At 38.3% G+C, this 21,673-nt stretch overlaps 1 protein-coding gene across 1 annotated transcript in view; it reads right to left on the bottom strand.

Annotated features, from left to right (window-relative positions):
- KITLG (KIT ligand) overlaps positions 1-21,673 on the bottom strand; it is a 585,654-nt gene that overhangs the window by 5,188 nt on the left and 558,793 nt on the right. Inside the window, exons 9-10 of the mRNA XM_044087862.1 lie at positions 12,606-12,679; positions 4,284-4,354 (exon numbers count right to left, since the gene is read on the bottom strand). Of these exons, the coding sequence (XP_043943797.1) occupies positions 4,318-4,354; positions 12,606-12,679 (111 nt within the window). The 3' untranslated portion in view covers positions 4,284-4,317. The remainder of the gene's footprint in view (positions 1-4,283; positions 4,355-12,605; positions 12,680-21,673) is intronic.

The following is a 21,673-nucleotide window of genomic DNA, read 5'->3' as shown; positions in this document are numbered from 1 at the left end:
CAGGCATGGCATGGTATTATCACAGGGTCAGTGTATTAGCAAAAAAACACAAATGCATATGTCAGTTACTGCTCTACCTGATTAGTTTAGGGGAAGAAAATAAATCACTTCATAGTGATAGAGGTCCAAGTTTATAACTAAGTACCTGAATAAAAAGTGTGCAATGTCTGCAACATGTATGCTCAAAGATTTACCACATAAGATCATAGTGAGATCACTCAGAATCTACTGCTGCAATTACAGCCAATCAAAACACAGTAATAACACTCAACATATGCTACAGATTGAAATCCATTTTTTAGATGGGGTAGCACATCCTGAATCTATAAATAATTTTGGCAAACAGAGCACAGTGGTCTAAAGTATATATTATGGGTGGCTGAGATTAAATTGTTAATGCATCAAGGACTCAAATCACAAGATGCTGAGAAACAAAATGTTAATCACTGCTCTTCATAGAATATCACTGTAAGGGTGATTTCTAAATGTGCATCAGCAGTGATTTATTTGGTTTGGTAGATTTCAACCTTCTTTATGGTGTGACCATGGAGTTGCTATACCTCAGTTCAAGGCTGGGGCTGGTACTTGCACCCACCTGCAAAAAATGCTTACAGCTAGAAATGCTGAATTTTTAATATATTGAACATTTGTGTTTTGGTGTCTCAGCATCTTGACATTCAAAGTTTTACAGGGATCCAGGCTTAGACACCATCACTGTTTTCACTCTAACATATGTGAGCATCATACCTCTCAACTTCTTATTGCAAGAAATCTGGACAACGACTGACAAACTGGGGGGACAAATGCCCAAAAATAGGGACGTATTTTAAATATTGCTCTTATAAACTTAGAAAGTTGCTAGAGTAACATAATGTATTTTAGCATACATTTTCTGAAGGATTTGAAGTCAGAAACTCAAATGTGTGTCATTATTTAGTGACTTCAATTTGCAGATCATCCCAGTGATTTGCCAGAAAACCACAACTTTTATGAGGATCAGGCCAAAAATATGAACCAAAAATTTGGACATTCTGCAAAATCTGTACAGTTGAGAAGTATGCATGTGCAAGGAAGCACAGGACAGCTATGGTCAAATATATAAAAACAGGAGCAGAGGAGAAAATAAGTACATAGGTTCATAGCTAGGTACTGGGCTATCTTCCCGAAGGCATTTAGCCCAGCCACGTTGTGTGGTATTCACAGCCCCTTTTGTGTCTTCAAATGAAATGTAGAATGCACATCTTAAACTGCACTTAAGCAGTAGCACTCCAGTACCTGAAGACAGTATGCTGTAGTCAATTGGACATATATTTTTTCCCTAATGTATCCACAAAACGTACACCATAGGCAATAACAAAATCCTTGATATGGACATGAAAATGCTGCAGTTCAAACCATGGATCTAAGAAATCAGGATACAGGTAACCTACAGAGTCTCAAGCAACTCATTCTGGATTCATCCAGGGCAGGTTCTGCCTACTTAATCTGGATGACTTCTTCAAAAAAGTCACTGAATCAATAAACAAGGATAAATTAGTGCACACTGGATATTTGGACCTCATGAAAGGCATTTGATACCATCCCATCCTCAGTCATCATAAATAAACTATCCCATCTAAGTCTTAAGCCCTGTGTAACTTACACAACAGCAAACTGGCATACAAATTGAACCCAGGAAATGAGGGTGGGCAGTTCTACCTCCTTCAAAAGAGCCGTGACGTGTAGAGAGCCTCAGGGTTCAGTTCTTAAGCCACACCTCTTTGACCTTTATTTTGTAATGGTCAAAGGTAATGTTAAGGATTTGTGGCTAGCTAAATTTACAGATGACTGCAAACGTGGTGCCATCATAAACTCCCCAGAGGACACCAGGACTCTACAACAGTTCCTGTACCAAACAAATAGTTGGTGTCACAACTACAGACTAAAACTAAATATTAAGAAATGTAAAACTGTATCCTTCAGTAAGTATGAATCCTCCTGTAACTATCAAATTGACAGCAACCTCTTTAAATTGATTCTGTTATTAGTTATCTGGGAATTTATGTCAAAAAGAACTGTAATTTGATCACCATGGATCTGTTACTGTAAGGAAATCAGTTTTCATCACACAGTTTATATCTAAGGGTATGGTACCCAGGTCCAGGTGCATACCTGTTCTACTGAACTCAGCACTCAAGCTGATCATTGATTACAATGCCCCTTTCAGTATGTACCTGTCTAAGTACCTGTCTCAACTGGACTGATCTCTATGCTTTCTCACTGAAAAGATCCAGGGCCCAAACCATTAAAGGTATGTATATCAACTCTGAGCCTTATCCCTCTTCTCTGTATCTTCTCTGTATCATACAGGCTTAGGAGAGACAACCTCAGCCTTGTGTATAGAGCCTCAAGAGCCCCTGTTCTAACAGACAGTCCAGTCATATCATAATCACCCACTCAAGAGATCTTTTTCTGAAAAATTAAAAGATCATACTGCTGGAGGGATATATATATATATATATATATATATATATATATATATATATATATATATATATATATATATATACATACATATACATGAGTGTGTGTGCATGTATGATAGAGAACCACTCTTCATTCCCATATGAAGCTGAGTATTGTGGGGTTCATCCAAAAGTAACTTCTTCAGTTCAGTATCCAGAAATTTGGTAAGGAGTGTTTGATTGATCCCCGGGCATCAACAATGGGACGCATGGGTGGTTGTTGAATGTTTTTATGGAGTTTTGGCAAACCAAAAATTGTGGGTGTAATTGGAAATTCCATTGTCGGAATCTATAGGAAGGGTCAGATGATTAAGTGCGGGGCATGTAAATTTTGCCCTTTCATTTTGGAAGTTATTGAATGTGAAATTAATAGAACGGAAATAAAAATACCTGAGAGGTGTAGTTGTTTAACTGAAAGAGTGGTCTATTGTGCTTTATGTTCCTTTTGCCCATGTTTTTATGTGGGGAAGACGGAATGTAAGCTTAAAAATAGGATCAGCGAGCACCTTAGGAATATAAGGGATGCTAGTGAAGTGAATGCACTTGCTAGACACATTAGTGAGTACAACAATCGCCAGTTCAAATTTGTAGTACTTGAAGTCCAAAAAAGACATAATAGGGGGGCAGCCTGGCCATACTTACTCGAAAAAGCCAAGTTGCTATGGCAATTACGACTTGATGCCACTCATTGGCCAGGCTTAAATGACAGCCTTACCATAAGCAGTCTGCTTAAATTGAGGGCTCTTGAGAGGTGAAACATTCCCTTTAGATATGGATATGTTGCAAAAAAAAATTTTTCTTTTATGGCTCTCATACCTGTTATATGTATATGTACATGAAATTTATTCATTTGTTCCTAATGGATTTTTAAACTGTATGCATATTTTACTTATATGTTTTTATATACATATATATTTTTTCAAAAGCATCTTAAAAGCATTTTTATATATACACGTATTTATATATTTATTCCTGTGTTTATAATACATAGTTTAGGGTGTTGACATTTGCACAATCAGTTTTTATAAGTATTTTTATATATTTTTATATTTTGATATTTATATTGTATTGAGCTGAAACATTTATGTGTAGTGTTTCAGACTTCTGTTCCAGAAGATTGTTTCAGACTTGGGATCGGTTTTCCCTAATCCAGGAAGTGATGTCATGTAAGATTTCCTATTTAAAACAATTTACTTCCTTCATTTCATTGTATCTGATGAAGTTCCTGCTTTTATTTTTGGAACAAAAGTGTTTATACCTTCTTGTTTGTCTGAATAAAGAAAGCATCCTTGTACTGAATTGTACTGAACTAGACGTGTTAGCTTGATTTAAATCACACATTGGAATATTTAATGGCTCAGTGGTTCTCATTGTCTGCATACTGCTTGTGCGATGATTTTCTAGGTATTTAATAAGCTTTTATTAAGCAAAGAAATGGTTTAATGTGAAGCCATGAGTCACTGAATCAGGTAATGACTTTGAGGCAGGCCATGTCAAACCGGATGTGCAATATGTAACTTGGATAGTGCTAACTACATAAATAAATAATTTGCTAAGCACAGGCTTCATCTGATTCTAGAAAAGGTATCAGTGCAAGAAAATTGCACCACTGTCTACTCAGCTAGTTCATAGTGATGGCACAACAGATGAGTAGAGCAAAATGTGGAAGGGTGGGTTAAAGCAGATTTAGTAGATAGGCATGAATAAAAGTTTCCTGGGTCAACAAAAGAGTCTAAAGAAAAGCTTTTCAGCAGAAAATCTCATTTTGTCTTAACTTACCAGCTTAGGAATGGCTCAACGGTTCATTGCACATCTAGACATGTGCCCCATCTGTGTTCTTCAGCATCATGCTAAGGAGGAATAGAACAATGTGTAAACTTAGGAATAGTTATGTGGATGTATAAATTATAAACATCATTAAGTAAAGGGGAATGCTTTGTAGTTATAACTTTAGGACATAAGGTTTATTATGCTGTAGCAGAAGTGGTACATAATATGATTTAATAGTTGAACCTGTAAGAGAAGTGGTACACAATATGATCTAATAGTTGAACCTGTAAGAGAAGTGGTACACAATATGATCTAATAGTTGAACCTGTAAGAGAAGTGGTACACAATATGATCTAATAATTGAACCTGTAACAGAAGTGGTACACAATATGATCTAATAGTTGAACCTGTAACAAAAGGGGTGCACAATATGATCTAATAGTTGAAACAATATTATAAATAAAAGCTTGTCATTATTTAATCATTTCACACACAAGACTTATGACTACTTCTGCAAACAAGGCAACATAAAACCTACAGAAAAAAAGAAGAAATTGCCACTTTGTTTGTATAGAATGTATTGTCATAGACAAACAGTAAAGCTTTCTCCCACATGCTTATCAGTGACGGTTCCCCATTCAGCAAACTGTCAGGGATTGTTTCAGGATGTATGATCAACCACATTAATGACATACCATAAAATAATGGTATACAAAATGGTCATGCCGAGGTCTGTGATCTAAAAGTACAGTTGTGTACACTTAGCATAAATGTATATGTTTGAGTGTATTCACTGTTGCAGTCATCACATTTGGGTTATCTGCTTACAGTAGCCCTCAGTCGGCCTGATTAACAAAGTCTTGGGTCCTGCGTCAGTTGCTGTCCCTTCTTCTGTGACGTCAGGTCTTCAGAGGTATAAAACATGCAGCCGACACCATTACATCAGTTTTTCTTGCCCCAGATGTCAGGTGCCCCCCTAATGGAAAGCAATTAAATCTATAAGTGTACAAGGTTATACCTCCAATAAAAAAGCAAATACACCAAAAAGCTTTTGAGCATAATAAAGGAAAGTAGAGGTATAACCAAAAGAAGTCAGGGGGCTGGAGGGAGGATAACCAGGACTGCAACAGTGAATACACTTGAACATCTAAATTTATGGTAAGTGCACACAACTGTACTATGCTCTTCATGTTTCACTATTGCAGTCATCACATTTGGGTAAGTTAAGGATGGGAGGAGGAATTTAAATAGCCTTAGGACCAGCTATAAGGCCCTGCAAGACTGCAGTGGCAAAGCCAGCTCTGGATTTAGAGAAAATTGGCAGATGGTAATGCTTGGTGAAAGTATGTGCAGAACTCCAGGTAGCAGCTTCTAGGATGTCCTTGGTAGGGACGCCTCTGAAAAAGGCTGTAGAGGTAGATGCAGCCCTGGTTGAGTGGGGACTAATCCCCTGTGGGATAGGTTTTCCATGGTGCTTGTAGCAGAAATTAATGTGATGGCCTATCCATTTGGAAATGGTTTACTTTGAAATAGCCTTCCCTTCTGCCCCTGCAGCAAATGCTACCAGCAGTTGGTCAGATTTCCTTTGAGGTTTAGTCCTGTTTAAGTAGAATCTAAGTTGCCTGTGCACATCTAAAGAGTGCAGTATCCTTTCCCATTTGATCTGTGGATTAGGAAAGAAGGTTGGCAAATGAATGGACTGATTGAGGGCCACATTGGATATCACCTTGGGCATGAAGGAGGGATTGGTTCTGAGAGACACCCTGTCCACATGAAAGATGATGAAAGGCTCCACTGCAATGAAGGCCTGTAATTCAGATACCCTTCTTACTGAAGTGATTGCTAAAAGGAAAGCTGTTTTCCAAGAAAGGAATTTTAAGTCTGCAGTAGCAGCTGGCTCGAAAGGAGGAAGAGTGAGTTTTTTCAGTACAAAGTTAAGGTCCCATGCTGGAGTTAGAGCTGTCCTGGGTGGTCGTACATTTTTGGCCCCTCTGAGGAACTGCTTGAGCAGTGGATGAGAGAAGAGGGGAGGTTCTGTGGTATAATGAGCTGAAATGGCTGAGGCGGGAATTTTGATGGAGGAGAAAGACAGGCCCTTGTGAAGCATCTCAGTTAAGTATTGTAAAATCTGAGGTAAACTGGGCACTGCTGTGCTCATCCCTTGAGATTGGTTCCAGGCACAGAATCTTTTCCATTTCTTAGCATAAGATTTTCTAGTACTAGGCCTCCTTGCCTCTAAAATGATATCCATCACTGGTTTACTGAGGGATGGTAAAGGAGAGATTAGATAATTAGCCATGCTGCTAGGTTTAGTGTTTGAAGCTGAGGGTGCAGGATCTGGTTCTCCTGTTGAGACAATAGGGTAGGAGTCTGGGGCAGGTACCATGGGGCCAACAGTGACACACTGCGCAAGAGGGGGTACCAGTGTTGGTGTGGCCAGTGTGGTGCAATCAAAATTGTCCTTGGTTTGTCTTGTTTGATCTTTAGTAGTACTTTTGAGAGCAGAGGCAGAGGAGGAAAGGCATAAACTGATAGGTTTTTCCAGCTGAAGGACAGTTCATCCACTTTCCAAGCTTGTTTGTGGGGAGTCCTTGTGCAAAGTTTGTCCAATTGATAGTTCTGGGGGGAGGCAAACAGGTCTATATCTGGGCTCCCCATTTGCTTGTCAACATGTTGAAAATCCTTAGTTCCAGTTTCCACTCGTGTGGGTCCATGAGGTTTCTGCTTAGTTTGTCTGCCAGTGTATTCAGCTTTCCTGGCAGGAATTGAGCTTGTAGATGCACTTGGTAGCTCAGGGCTGTGTTCCACAATGCCATGGCTAGTCTGCAGGGGGGTAAGAATGTGTACCTCCCTGCTTGTTTATGTACCACATAACAGTGGTGTTGTCCATATTTACCATTAATTGTCCTGGAAGAATGTGGTCCTTGAAGGCTGTCAGAGCATTCTGCACAGCTAACATTTATTTTTGAGTGATATGCAGGTGCATTTGATTTGGATTCCATTTGCCCTGAATGCACTTCCCTGCCAGGTGAGCCCCCCCCCCCATGCATAGTCTGATGCATCTGTTGCTAGGGTTTGGGCAGCAGGGTGTGTGTGAATGGTAGTCCCTTGTTTTGGTGGCAGGCCTCTGCCCACCAAAGAAACTCTAGGCATAGGCAAGGCATGATAGGAATCATTGCTTCTAGATCCTGAGAATGTTGACACCATAGGCTTTTTAGATACCATTGTAGTTTCCTCATATGCAGTCTTGCATATGAAATTAGAAGAATGCAGGAGGCCATGAACCCCAAGGCTTATAGTATTTGCCTTGCAGATAGCAGGGTTTTTGTGGCCACTTGTTTGAATTAGGTTGTCAAATGAATTTGCTTCTCTGGCATGAGGAAAGCCATCTGGGAAGTTGTATTCAAGCTTGCTTCAAGGAATATAAAGGAACTTGTTAGAGTCAGGGACCCTGTAATATCTGTCAGGTTTTCTGGGAGCAGGAGGTAAAGAGTCAGGGGCCAAGCTAGATTCAGAAAAGGCATCATCAACAATGTCTAGTACAGGAGGTATGGCTAAAGGCCTGTGCTGGGGCAGTAGTAAGAAATCCCTAAGCCTCTTTTTAGAATCAGAGAAATCCTGACCTTCCCAATGAAAATGCTCCCTGAGAGTATGCAAGGTTTCACCAAAAACGGAATCCTCTGGGGGAGAAGCAGAGAAAATAGAGTCCTCCGCATCAGAATCCTCATAGGTAGATAAGGGTAAATCCTGGTCATCAGAGGAAACAGAAAATTCAGAATCCTGGTCAGAAGTATCATAAGCAAACTCAGTCCTAGGTCTCTTAGAGGGGGAAGGCTGGCTTCCCCGATTAAAGTAATAAGGTTTTCAGCCATTCTTATCATTTGTTTTTTAGGCATAGAGACCTGACCATGTGGTCTGGGCGTCAGTTTTCTAGGCATGGTACGAGTTTCAGGCCTTGAAGAAGAAGATGGTGTTGGTTTAATACGCAAGTCAGTAGGCCTGAATACACCCTCAGAAACCGGTGCCTGCACAACGGCTCTGGACCCATCAAAGGTAGAGACATCCACAGGTTCCACAATTGAAGCATCTCACGGCATACGGGACTCCGAATAGGTCTCAGTAGAGGCCTGCGAATCTGAAGTAGCGGGTATCAAGCGCCTCAATGAGTACCGGTGAACTGGTGACTGGCTTAGGAAAAGCGTTGTCGGCAGCTTTGGACCTAAATGGCCTGTCTTTGTCTTTATCTTTGCATTTTTTTGGAATGTCGGTCGCCTGATGGCTTACCGAAGACATATCAGGATAATTGAACTGAGCACCAAAATATTTAGAAGCGAAAATATACCGACGAGGGATAGTACCTGGTTTAAATAAGGCTCAAAACTGACAGCGCGGTGCATTGTGCTCTGGGCCTAGGCAAGGAATACAGTACAAATGAAAATCTTTATGAGGTATTTGCTTTCCACAAGTAATGCAATTATTTACTTTTACTGACATCCATTTAGAGCAAGAAGTGAAACACGAAGAACATCTGCTACATGATGTTTGTTAGGGATTGGGGGTTGTCATAATGGTTAAGGTGTCTACCTGACATACACAAGGCATGGGGTTTGATTTTCATCTTAGGGGAAACTGTGTGAAGGGCAGCTAGCCTAGTACTTAACTATGAATAAATAATACTTTTGCTAAAGAGATACTGTAAAGGCCCCCAGTCTGGCCAGTGATACTATTAAGGCCAGCAGGCATATAGCAACCAAAGCAGTGCCTAGATAGCTTAAGCATGATAGAGTCATCACAGAGTACCACAAAATAAATGATTTTACCTGACATAAAGAGATGAATCAAGTAAAACACTGGACTATGATTTAGTCTCATAACTAAATTTCTATAGTTTGAGAATTGCATGTTAAGGAATTCACCTTTAAGAGTGACACAGACCTCCTGACATCCATTGTGCATACACACTGCAACAATACATTTTGACCAGGGTCCCAACTGTAATGCTTTATAGTAGAGGAGAAGTTTTAGCCGTCCAAGTATGATACTGAGATCAGATTGATTAGAAGTATAAGTGCTCTTCTTTCTGAGTGTCACTTGTGTGACCTTCAGATGTATGTTATCAGCTTTTAAAGCTGTTAGGTGGCTTGAAATGCTTTTCCCATTGTACTGCCACCTGTGTAGCAACTAATAAATGCAGTTTGTTTAAAACAGGCAGCTTCATATTTAACACCTGGTTATAGCTATGGTGTTATGTATGAATGTAGTTTAATAAGTTTTTTCTTGCAAGCATAGTATGACTAGAGCACTCCATAAATTCCAAAGTAGTTATTATCAGCACAGACCCAACAATAATGTTGTATAATGCATACTTTATTTAAAAGGATGCTATAAAAATGCACTGTATACATATCAAACTCAGAAATGGAGTTAGTTCAGAAAAACCCTTCCTTCATTTCAGCTAATGAATTTTACATTCATGTTGTGACCAGACTGATGCACCGAGATCTTTGGAGAAACATCACATAATCTATTTGTGAATTCTGGAATTATTATTCATCATGAAATGGTACACTATTTCTCAGACTGACTTCTAGATTAGTAGATTAATTCCCTACCATAATGTGATAAAATAATGCCATATGTGCATCACTGTCAGCCCATCATTTCTAAAAGATATGTGACCTCAAGAGTTTGCTGAATGATTAAGAACTTGATAAAAAAAATCATCTGGTAACCCTGAAAAACAAACAGGACTTTATAAAGATAAAGCTTGATGGCTGATCACCCCATGTAGAGTAAGCAGAATTAGGGAAAGTTTACAATAGCTCAGGAAATTGATCTCTGTTGCTGGCATTGGTGATTTTTGATTAGTCAAGAGCATGTGTGCAATGAGTCAAATGGTTAAGAATGAATCAGAAAGAAATGGAGTAAGGATTGTTTCTGAATTATGCATGGCTAAATGTATGTGCCTATTACTTACTGTCCTTAAGTAGTTCAACTATTTTCTGCAGGATTCCAAAATCCTTTTAGAAAGAAAATGGTCTTATAAGCTCTATTAGTTGAATTCAGGAGGACTTAATCATATGTGCTTGTGAAAGTTAGTCTTTTAATAAAATGGACTGTGAACACCTCATCATAAAAGGGTTCGCATCCAGGAAAAAAGAGGTCATTGTTCCCCTCTACTCGACGCTCATTAGACCCATTATAGAGTACAACGCCCCTTTTGGGATGTACCTCACAAGACATCTGCAGCAGCTGGAAAGGCCACAGAAGTACCTGACAAAGAGGATTACTGGCCTCAAACAAATGCCCTACACTGAACATCTCAAAAAACTCCAGCTTTACTCCATAGCATATTGCCTAATCCGAGGTGATCTCTGCCTAACATATAAAGCTATGTCAAAATGAGAGCTGTTGGACATGCTACACCTAAAGAAATCCCAATCCCTCCGAGCTACATGCTCTAGGGACCTAAACCTTGTCACCACAATAAACAGGACACGCTGGAGGGATAGATTTCTGTCCCAGAGACTTCCCATACTCTAGAACAGGCTACCCATCTATGTCAAGCAAAGTTCTTCTTAGCACTCTTCAAGAAAAATCTTTATGAGTGAATGGGAAATAGGAAATACACCCTGGGGATCACTTCTGTGTCTCATCTCGACAGAAGCACAGGAAAATAACTTTCCTGGGTGGAGTAAGCCAGGGAACCTTGTTAGCTAGGCTTACGTAGGCCCTTGGACCGATAGCCTAGTACCTACCTATGAACATATGAATCTATGAACACTGATGAAGCCACAGAATGGGTTGGTTTTACTGGGCAAGGTGCATGGAATACACCAAATACAAGGACAGCTACAGCTTATTAATGGTGTGATTAAAATAGTCAACATAGGCTATCTTCTTCACAGCCTTCAAATCATAACACTCTTACTTACCTCACATCAAAGAATGTTCCATATTGAGACATTACTCATACTACTTCAACATATTCACAGTGCCTTAACTGTGAGTGAGCTGTCCTCTCTTCTGGGATTTCATTTTCTAAATCATTTGTTAATTTTTCTAGGGTTGCTTCAGCTCAGTATTTGTTACAACGCTCAGATTAGTTCAATGTCAGTTTTCATTTATTTTCTTCTGGGCAGTCTATCATTTATGAAAGGAAACTCTATATTTGTTCAATAGTCAAGTATTCTCTAGATTGCCACACAAAAGCATAAGCTTTGATGTGTGGCTTAAAGAATGGTATGTATATATATATATATATATATATATATATATATATATATATATATATATATATACCAAGAATCAGCATTTTTTCTTAGAATCATCATGTTTAAATCTTGATTGTTTCAGATCATACATCACTGATTCTTCAACAGTTTTTGTCAGAGCCTTTTCACCTAATAATAGTATAAATGCAATGGTCAAGCTTGATCATTGTTTTCACTTCTACATCTCTTCTGTGTGTAATTTTTATAGCTATATGCTTATCTAAATAGCTTTTTGTTTCCTATCTCAGTCACCATGAACAGAGCCATATGTCTGAAAATAGTACTTTGCACAACATTGTTTCAGTACTTTCCTAATTTTAAATATTTCAGTGATGTTTTTATTTCACTGCATACTTGCAAAATTTGTACTTCCAAATGTAAAATGGGTGAAAATGCTAAGCATATATCATGTCATGCATGCAATATCTCAGCATATGTAATAAATTTCTCAGTTACAGAAAGATTAATTAAACTGCCAGAATTACCCCTACCACTGCATGTACATCAGTATTTAATATCATTTGCATGAAATTTTTAATAGTTTTGTATTGCAGCATTAATTTCATGATTGACCCAAATCTAATATGAGCAGTTAAATGCTGTTTGGCCTCGTTGAGGTTGGCCAAACACCGCAGTATGTTTTTCGGTGTATACATGTTTTCAGGAAGCTCTGAGAAATATTCACTTGGAAATTGTCTCATGTCCACAGTAGCAGGAGAGTTCATAAATGAAACTGTTCAGTCATGCTGTGACAAACCTTTGGCAACTGATTTCTTATACTGCAAGAACCCTTATGGGAGAATCCGACTATAATATCTATGTGTGAGAAGTGAACTGCAGTAACTGTTTAGAAATCAAACTGACTTATCAAAACTTTCAGCAAATTAATGACTCTCAAAACTCAAATAGTCTTTGATAAGGTTAGCGAACCATACGAGATTGTAACGTCTATATGTGCACCCTTACTTCTAGTGACTTGGATTTAACTGAAACAAAGTGAAGAATACAAGTTAAAGGAGTCATTGAGTAAATGAATAGAAACAGTTACTAACAATACCTTTGTCCCTCTTGGTCTGTCCCGCCTGTATTGTGCACTGTCTTGTTAACAGGATGCCTTTCTCTGCTTCTGAACTGTAAAAATAACATTAAAAACCATTAGAAGCAAATTAAAACAGCAACAAAATAAGTAAATAATATAAGGCATTACATTATACTAAGCATTTTAACAGTCATTTGATTCAACAAGTAAGTGAGCACACCTTCACAAAGAAATGAAACAAGTGATAAAAAGAAAGAAAGACTAAATAAAATAAAATAAAATGGAAATAACTGCTTAGGATTGGAATCTGTCAGTAACCAGTAGTATCCAGCACATTTAAGTTTGAAGGAAACTTGACTAACTCTTATCTTCTTCATATCTAACATTTTTGCCAATAGAGGATAGCTAACTCAAGCTCAAAATATGAACTAAATGTCTTGATCTAGTAAAATGTATCCATTGTTATAGCAAACATTTTTGCAGTAAGATGATAGCCATTTGGTACAGTGAGCAGGGAGGTTTGGACCTGGTTTCTGCTACCATCACTGCTTTGTAACATATGACAAGCTAATAATCTTTAATTCTTAGGATTTAAAACAAGTCTTTAATTGTTCAAAAGACCTATATGCAAGCTTGAACTCAGACAGATATATCTACTTTCCTTTACCTGTTCACAAATAGAAGCACTTTCTTCAGTATGTTTTGTTGGATATAAGTAACTGCAGGTGTCTGTCAGTTATGAGGACAGCTAAAACAGAACATGGTAGGCAGAAGTTGCCATGCATCCAAACACTACTGTGTGCATACAGGACATCTGGTATACATGTATATATCCAGCTATGTGAAACTTGTCTGCAGTCTTAATGCCACATTTCAATCACAGATCCAGCCCAGTTCTGGTCAGAATATGCTTTGTGTCTGGTTGTGCACTGTAATAGAACTGGACAGAGCATTTTGTGATAAAGCCAGCCCATGTCTGTAGGCATGGTTTTAGAGAAAGCAATGAGAGGGGAAAATGCAACCAAAAATAAAAAGGCATAGCGTGTATGAAAGACTTTATGTTGACAAAATTGTGAAAAATAGTGGCATGAGTGCCACTGAGTCAGAAATGAATACCAAGGACAGAGTGCTTTGCAAAACAATCGGCTAATTAGCAATCGAACTGAAAAGCAATGCATGTAAGATGAAAACAAATTCAATCTGATTTTTTTCCAAGAGTTGGAGGCTCAACTATGAGAAATTATGTATAAAATATTATTTGTTTATTTATTTTAATGTATAATGCAAAGGATGTAAGATGATCTTCCTTAAAATTGAACATGTGTGATTTCTCTAGGTCCTCATCTTTCCTCACATATCACAAAGACATGTTATAAGGAGATATGAGTCTAAATTGTTCATAGGTGTGTGTGTGTGTGTGTGTGTGTGTGTGTGTGTGTGTGTGTGTGTCTGTGACATGTGCACGTTATACAGATGAAAGACATGACAATCTAGTTCTTTTGTCTCTTTCTCTCTCTCTTTCCCATTTACACACCATGTGGTACACCAGGCAATGAGCACCTTTCAGTGCTTGTCATTTCTGTAGCAGTTACAAGTTTTACGGGCTCAGGTTGCTAGCCCAAGGCCCAACCATCCTTGGAGGATGGAGTTCGATTGTCTACATGCACAGTAAACATTTGTGGATGGTGTCATCTGTTCATGGGGTTGCTACAAGAGTTAGATGCATCTCATAGCACTGGAAAGGTGGATTAAACATTGTGGATCAGGCTAAACACAGAGTAATGACACTCAATTAATATATGCTGTAAGATGCTGACTGCACCTGGACAGCAACAAGATATAGTATTTGCTGCATGTACAATAACTTGGTTGGGTCTCTCGAGGAACAAGTTAATGAAGGGAAATAAAGAGCGTTCAAAGTGGAAAGGCAAGCTCAGAATGAGGCATGCCTCCTAAGTAACTAACAGGAAGTAGCCAGCTTAAGGTGCATAACAGGGGAGCTAGTAGTTCAGAGAGTATAACTCCACATTCATATGGAGTGAGCTGCAGGAATCCTAGCCAAAGTGCCTGGTGAACAAGTGTAGTTGCAGGAGTTAGGAGTATTCCAAAGTAAAGGAAACTGCTGGCTCTTTAATCCTGGAAATATTGGAAAAAGAGTATTTTGACATAAAGAAATATGCCTGCTTTTACTATAATCTACAGAGACTTGAAGAAACGGTTTCCACTATGTGCAAATATGTTGCTATCTCTAAAATGGAAAGACTGTCGGGTTCTGACCCTGTGCAAACTATTAAGTTCCTGTAAGTTCCATTTCAATCTTTTGAACTGCATTGTGTTAGAAACTAAAAAGTCATCCCAGCACTAACCACAAGATTTGACTCTGAAGATTTTATTTATTGCTTTACCTGTTTACCTTTGTCACACTGTATGTGTCTGCAAATTATTAAAAAAACAAAATAGTTTAGTAAGAAAAATCCTTGGTATTTTAACTGTATATATGTGTGTCTGTGTATAGGGGTGTTGTTCTGTTTCTAAACAGTGTGACATATGCTTTTTGTACAATGACACCAAAAATACATTTATCGACATCTAGGGAAGGCTAAAGGACTTTATTGTTGTTTGAGGGACCCTCATTGTGAAAGATCTGAATAACCTATAATCTAATGCATATTCTAAGAGGGAACAGCCATCTAGTGTAAGATTTGAAAATAGTGTCTGTTTTATAATACATACATACAGATACACACACACACACACACACCCACACACACACACACACACACACACACACACACACACACACACACACACACACACACACACACACACACACACACACACTTCACAAGCTCGAAGTTTCAAAACTTTGAACTGCAAATGGCCGAGACCATAAGACCAAAGTTCTGAAAACTTGAAATTGTAATAAAAACAAAACAAAAAACAACAACTTTTTTAATGTTTTTGCAAGGGGCAAACCCCATGCAAACCCACACCCCTGCTAAATAAATATACCAACTATGAGATTGCACTACAGTAAGGAAAATGGTACATTTCCTGTTCCGCTCTGTATAGCGACCTCCAGTCAAAACATTCAGAGTTTCAAAACTTTGATCTTATGGTCTCGACCATTTGTATTTCAAAGTATTGAAACTTTGAGCTTGTAAACAGAATCCCTCAAAAAAAATAAATAAATATATATATATATATATATATATATATATATATATATATATATATATATATATATATATATATATATATATATATATATATATATATCACACACTCACACACACACACACACTCTCACACACACACACACACACACACACACACACACACACACACACACACACACACACACACACACACACACATCATACAGCCTAAGAATAAAAATCAATAATGCCCACTACAAAGTCGTCAAATGACATTACTTATGCCAAAAAATAAAACTAATTTTAAACTCATTCAGGTTTTCTGAATTTCTTCAGTCAGTGGTTAACCTGTCCCAATGGGAAACAACTCTCTGGGAAAACCAATAAGTTAATTTATCATTTTTAGCTGGGTTATGATAAGTCTTTGTGTATTTACTGAAGAAGCCTTCAAATCTTAACACTCAAGTAGATATTCATTATTACAAGTTTGAATTTTAAAAATAGGTCACTCCTCTTCTCAGTCAAGAAGGCCTTATTAAATCAGTGTTTACTCATAAATTAAACTAATTCTGTAATCTAGCTACTGAAGTACCTTTGCATTTTTCTCAACTGTTTTAATGTACGAATTGCTGTATTGCTTCCAGATAGGATCACCATTCTTTTAACTTTGTTATAACAAAACAAGACAATATATCTAACATGACCTTAATATTTTTAGATCCTATATGTCTCCTTCAACCAACCAATAATCTTAAGACATATTACAGAAATGTCATAATATAATGAGAAAAATGGCTATCTCTAACACTGTGCTGTCTGTATAGTACATTTGCTCCTAATTCTTGCAAAGCACATGCATTTGGGGTTGTCAGCATTTATAATCACATTGTTAATTATTGCCCAATAAAATCTGCTTAGAGAAGACCTGTAAATGTGAAACAACAATGAGACAGCTTAAAGCTGTGGGTTAAAACAATCAGCAAATAAAAACAAAACAAACAATGAAAATCTCTTGAAAGCCTCACAGTGACTAAATGACACCATATGTATGTTCCTACACTCTTTGACTATGCTTTTTGGATATTTTGCTTATACAAAATGCTTCACTGGTGACACAGTTTGCTGTTTATACAGTGCTAGTAGAAATGTAGTCAATTCTTTTTGAAGCCCATTTTGTCTTTTGCCAAGGTTCTAAAACCAGGTAATGGATGTTTGCATGAGCTTGCATTGCTTGCATAAACAGCATAAGAAAGTGCCATGTGCCTTCTATGTGTGATGATCATTAGACAGTCCATTGGTGAAGTTTTCAAAGTAGGATTTAAGACTCATGTTTCTTCTGTGCATGAATGCATGGATATGCCCCATCTTATAAAAATCTGTTTCCTTGAAATGTTTTATAGTTACTGGAAATGTTCATAATAGGACCACTGTACAAAGTATACTCTAATGAAAATGCTGTTTCTAAGCCTATGCCATATCATGGCGGCTGTCAATGACACTAGAATTCACTTTCAATATCGTGTCTAATGCTGATGCCCTCCCTATGGAAACTTCATCAACTATACCTTGGACCATAGTTTGGTCAAACACTCTATAAACATTTACTTAAGGATGCTTCATTCACTAAGGAAAACAACATCACCAGAAGTGAGGCATGCCACATAAGTAGCTTGTCCTAACCACATTTCTTTCCACATGTGGGGGTGGCTACTGTTAGCATGCAGACAGCTGTTGCTGGGACTTGGTTCTAAAATACTTTAGAACATCACATGATTTAAAAATATCAAGAAAATGAATACCACTTTGTGACGAGTCAGGAAAATGGCAACAAGGGGGTGGAGTTGTTTGGGTGATTAGAACAATGACATCTCCCTGCCATAAGAAAATAAAATCATCAATACTTTGAGATGGTAAGCGCCAGTATGGCGTACCAGGTCATCTGCTGCAAAAGTGCCAGATAGAGCGAGGGAGGCAGAGTGTGTGTGTGTGTGGGGGGAACTGTTGATTGTCTTTTTTTTTTTAATACACTGACTAGCAGCAGGGCAGGGTCAACAAACCGTCAATGGAAGGAACCAAGTCTATCTAGATGATGAAATGTGGTCTGTATGTGTGTTTTTGGGGCTGTTGATAGGCAGGGCCAACCAGGTACTTTATTTTTCATCTGGCAGGATAAACCTACTCTATGTGTGAAACTTTTAAGGCCCCGTGGCATTTACTTTTTTTTGTATGTTATTATGTATAACCTGGCAGGGTTTCACAAGATACTAGGGAGGCAATGTGTTTGGGGGACCGGCGATTTTCTTTTTTTAAAACACTGACTGGCTCAACAGAACCAGATGATTCTTGTGGTATGTGTTGTTTTTGGGGCTGTTGACTGGCAGGGCCACCCAGGTACTTTCTTTATCTTTTTTCCTAGCAAGGTCAGCCAAATACTAGTACTATGTGTGTTTAAGGGCCTCCTGATGGAGGGAGTGAGGGGTCTTAATGGAGAGATGAAAAGTCAGCAAGCAAAGGAGCATAGTAGTGCTGAAATTGAATTCATCCTCAAGTCTTGGTGAGTACCTTTGCAAAGTGGGCCCTGTATTTCACAAAATCTCACCAAGGCGACACTGATATATAGACTATTTTTATATAGCATATTTCATAGACAGAAGTAAATCAAAAATAAAAAAGATAGCTGGGTGCACAAGACCCAGGATAAAAAAGTGTCCAATCCTGGTAGGTGCACTGGTGTCAGGACTGGAAAAAATGACAGTGTAGACTCCTCAAAATATGGAAACAATCCTACAATGGGGTCAGGACAGGCTCAGGGGGGAGGATGGCTGGGTTGTAGAAGGAAGTAGCAGTCCACAGAAATGACAAAAATTGATTGACCAAAGAAGAGCCATAAAGATGACAAGAGTGGACTAATGAGGATAAGAAAGAAATTATGTATTGTTACTACTATGTAAAAAGTCCAAAATTTCCAGACACAAGATATACAAAACGATTAAGAGAGAAATTAAAGGAGAGAAAAATACTTCTGCAGGAAAAACTGTCACAAGCTTCAAATAAAAATTTGTGTCCATTAATACAACAGATTTTTGAAAAACAGTATATAGATCAAGAAACTTTGATCTCTTTGGAAAAAGAAGCATATGAGGAAGTGAGAAAATATAAACAACAAAACCTAAAGCTATTCGAAAAATATAAAAATATATATGGATATGTGAAAGAAAGAGACATTTGATATGGTGCAATATTTATGCAAAGGAGGAAGCCAAGTTAACTAATATACAGAAGGCAGTTTCAAAGACATTCGAAGAAAAATACAGACAAAGGCATCCAGATATGGAACATTTCACAATAAAAAGACTAAAAGCACAAAGATGTGATGCAGAAATGAAGATTAGTAAAACAGAAGTTAAAGAAATAGAAGTTGAAGCTATGGAGTCCTGTGAAGTGAAGGATTTAATGTAGAAGCTCTAAAACAGACTACATCACAGCATGATGGAGTGAGTCCCCAGAATAAGGAAAAGCAAGAAGATCAGGAGACATGAAGAAGAAATATGGACATGGCAAAGGAAATGAGATTTAATATGGTGTAATATTTATGCAAAAGAGAAAGCAAAACTAACTAATACAAAAAGAGCAGCATCAAAGATATTTGAAGAAAAATATAGGCAAAGGAATCCAGATATGAAAAACTTTACAATACAAAAAGTAAGAAGACTAAGAGGAAAAGCAGAAAAAGAGATGAGTAATGGACAAGTCAAAGAAATAGAAACTGAGGTAATGGAACAGCTGCAAAGAGAAGGATTCAGTGTAGAAAATCAAATGCAGAAAGCACCACAACAGGATAGAGCAATGAATATCCGAATTAAGGGGAAACTAGTGGAACAGGAAGCAACCGGTCAGGTGCTATATCAAAATATTTTGGAGCCTTCAACAGGAAGCCAGTATAAAAGTTCACTTGTAGCTAGACAGGAAGGAAAGGAACAGGAAACTGTGGAAACTCTGATGCAGTCAATGTTGAGGAGTGATAGGCCAGTGAGTTTTCATATGAGAAAACAACAGATGACATAGGATGAAATTGAAGAGAATGTGCCACAAGAAGATGTTATAGAGCTTTCTATAGAATACCCACAGGAAATGGAAAACAAGGGATGTACCCTCAGTAAGGAAGAAAAGGAGTTAAGAGAAGAGTTGCTTGATTTAATAGACAAAAACAGATAATATCAAGATCAATGAGAGAAATAGACTGCAGAAGGTTAATAAAACCCCAAAAGTCAGAAGCTTGATAAAACAAATGAACACAGTAATTAGGCCTGTCCATAGAGATCCATGCGATATAACAGAAGTAAACAGAATATATTACTGTGCTGCTAAATTAATAACTGATAAAATTCTACCACAGGAACATAGGATAGCTAGAAAAAAGGGGATGCCAAAGTGAATACCATCATGGAAATATCCAACAGAGAAAACTATAAAGCAGCTAAGACAAGAAGTGTCATTGTTAGATTATAAAAGAGGGAACAGATCAACAAAAATATCAAGAAAGATAGATGTGATAAAAGCAGTGCACAGTATTAGAACAGACCAGGATCTATTATGCACTACTGGAGATAACAAACTAAAAATTTCAAAACAGGCAGAAAGACTCAGAATATATATGAAGATAAATATAAGGGAAAAGCACAAACTAATAAGCATAAACTAATCTCACTGGATATTCACATCCCGACCCCACCCCCTGCCCAGAAAACCACAGTGAAAAACTTCTCTAAAGCAAATTTCACACTCCTCAAAACCGAGGTGGAATCCTTCAAAGCCCCCGGGCCTGTGGAAAATACGGCCCAGATCGCAGAATCCTTTATAAATGCATTCTATGAACACCTTCAGGAATGCATGGATCATGCAATCCCAAATAAAACCAAGACCCAATCCTCCAAAGGCAGACGTCCTGTCTGGTGGACCCCAGCCATAAACAAACTATACAATAGAAGGAGGAAGCTACTACATGATAGAGCAAAATCTCAAAAAGGGAAGGCATCTCTGATCAGTGTTAGCAAAAAACTACGGGCACTCATAAAATCATCTAAGGCCAGCTTCGAGAGAAAAATTGCACAGGACACTAAGGATAATCACAAGGCTTTCTTTAGTTATGTTAGGAACCTGGGTGGGAATTCCCAGATATGCTCAGAATTAGTCCAAAATGACAAAAAAAAACACCAAACCCACAGACATTGCCAACATCCTAGCTGACAGGTTCAGCGCAACCCCCCCCCCCACCAAAAGGGCAAATATCTATCCCAGCAGAGTGCTGCCCCCCTGACATCTCAGATGCTCAGGTAAGAGCCGCCCTCTCCAAAGCAAAAAACACAGCATCAATGGGACCAGATGGTGTCCTGGGCTGCGTCCTACATGAACTCCAAGAAGAGCTAAACCCAAACATAAAACTACTGTTCAATCTCAGCCTTACCACAGGATATGTACCAAAAGAGTGGTGTATAGCAACAGTGGTCCCTCTTCACAAAGGTGGTGCCTCAACGGATCCTGGAAACTATCGCCCTATAAGCCTGACTAGCTTGGTCTGCAAAGCTATGGAAAGGACCATCATGGACCTCATAAAAAAAGATATTGGGGACCTACAGACACTGGATCTTACCCAGTTCGGCTTTGTTAAGGGCAGATCCTGCCTCTTAAACCTGGTCGATTTCTTTGAAACAGTCACCAAGGCCACTGACGAGGGGAAGGTGGTCCACACAGCCTACCTGGACCTCACAAAAGCCTTCGATACAATACCCCACTCGGGCATTATAGATAAGCTCACCAGCTTAAATATAAACCCCTATGTCACTAGATGGGTTGCAAACTGGCTCAAGGACAGAACCCACATGGCGAGAATTGCTGGAGCCATGTCAGACTCCAAGCCAGTTACAAGTG

This window comes from Protopterus annectens, chromosome 11.part0, assembly GCF_019279795.1.
Source record: "Protopterus annectens isolate FY-2018-M chromosome 11.part0, PAN1.0, whole genome shotgun sequence".
NCBI lineage: Eukaryota > Metazoa > Chordata > Ceratodontiformes > Protopteridae > Protopterus > Protopterus annectens.
Note: the sequence above shows the minus strand (reverse complement) of the source record. Positions and strands in the feature narration are given on the sequence as shown.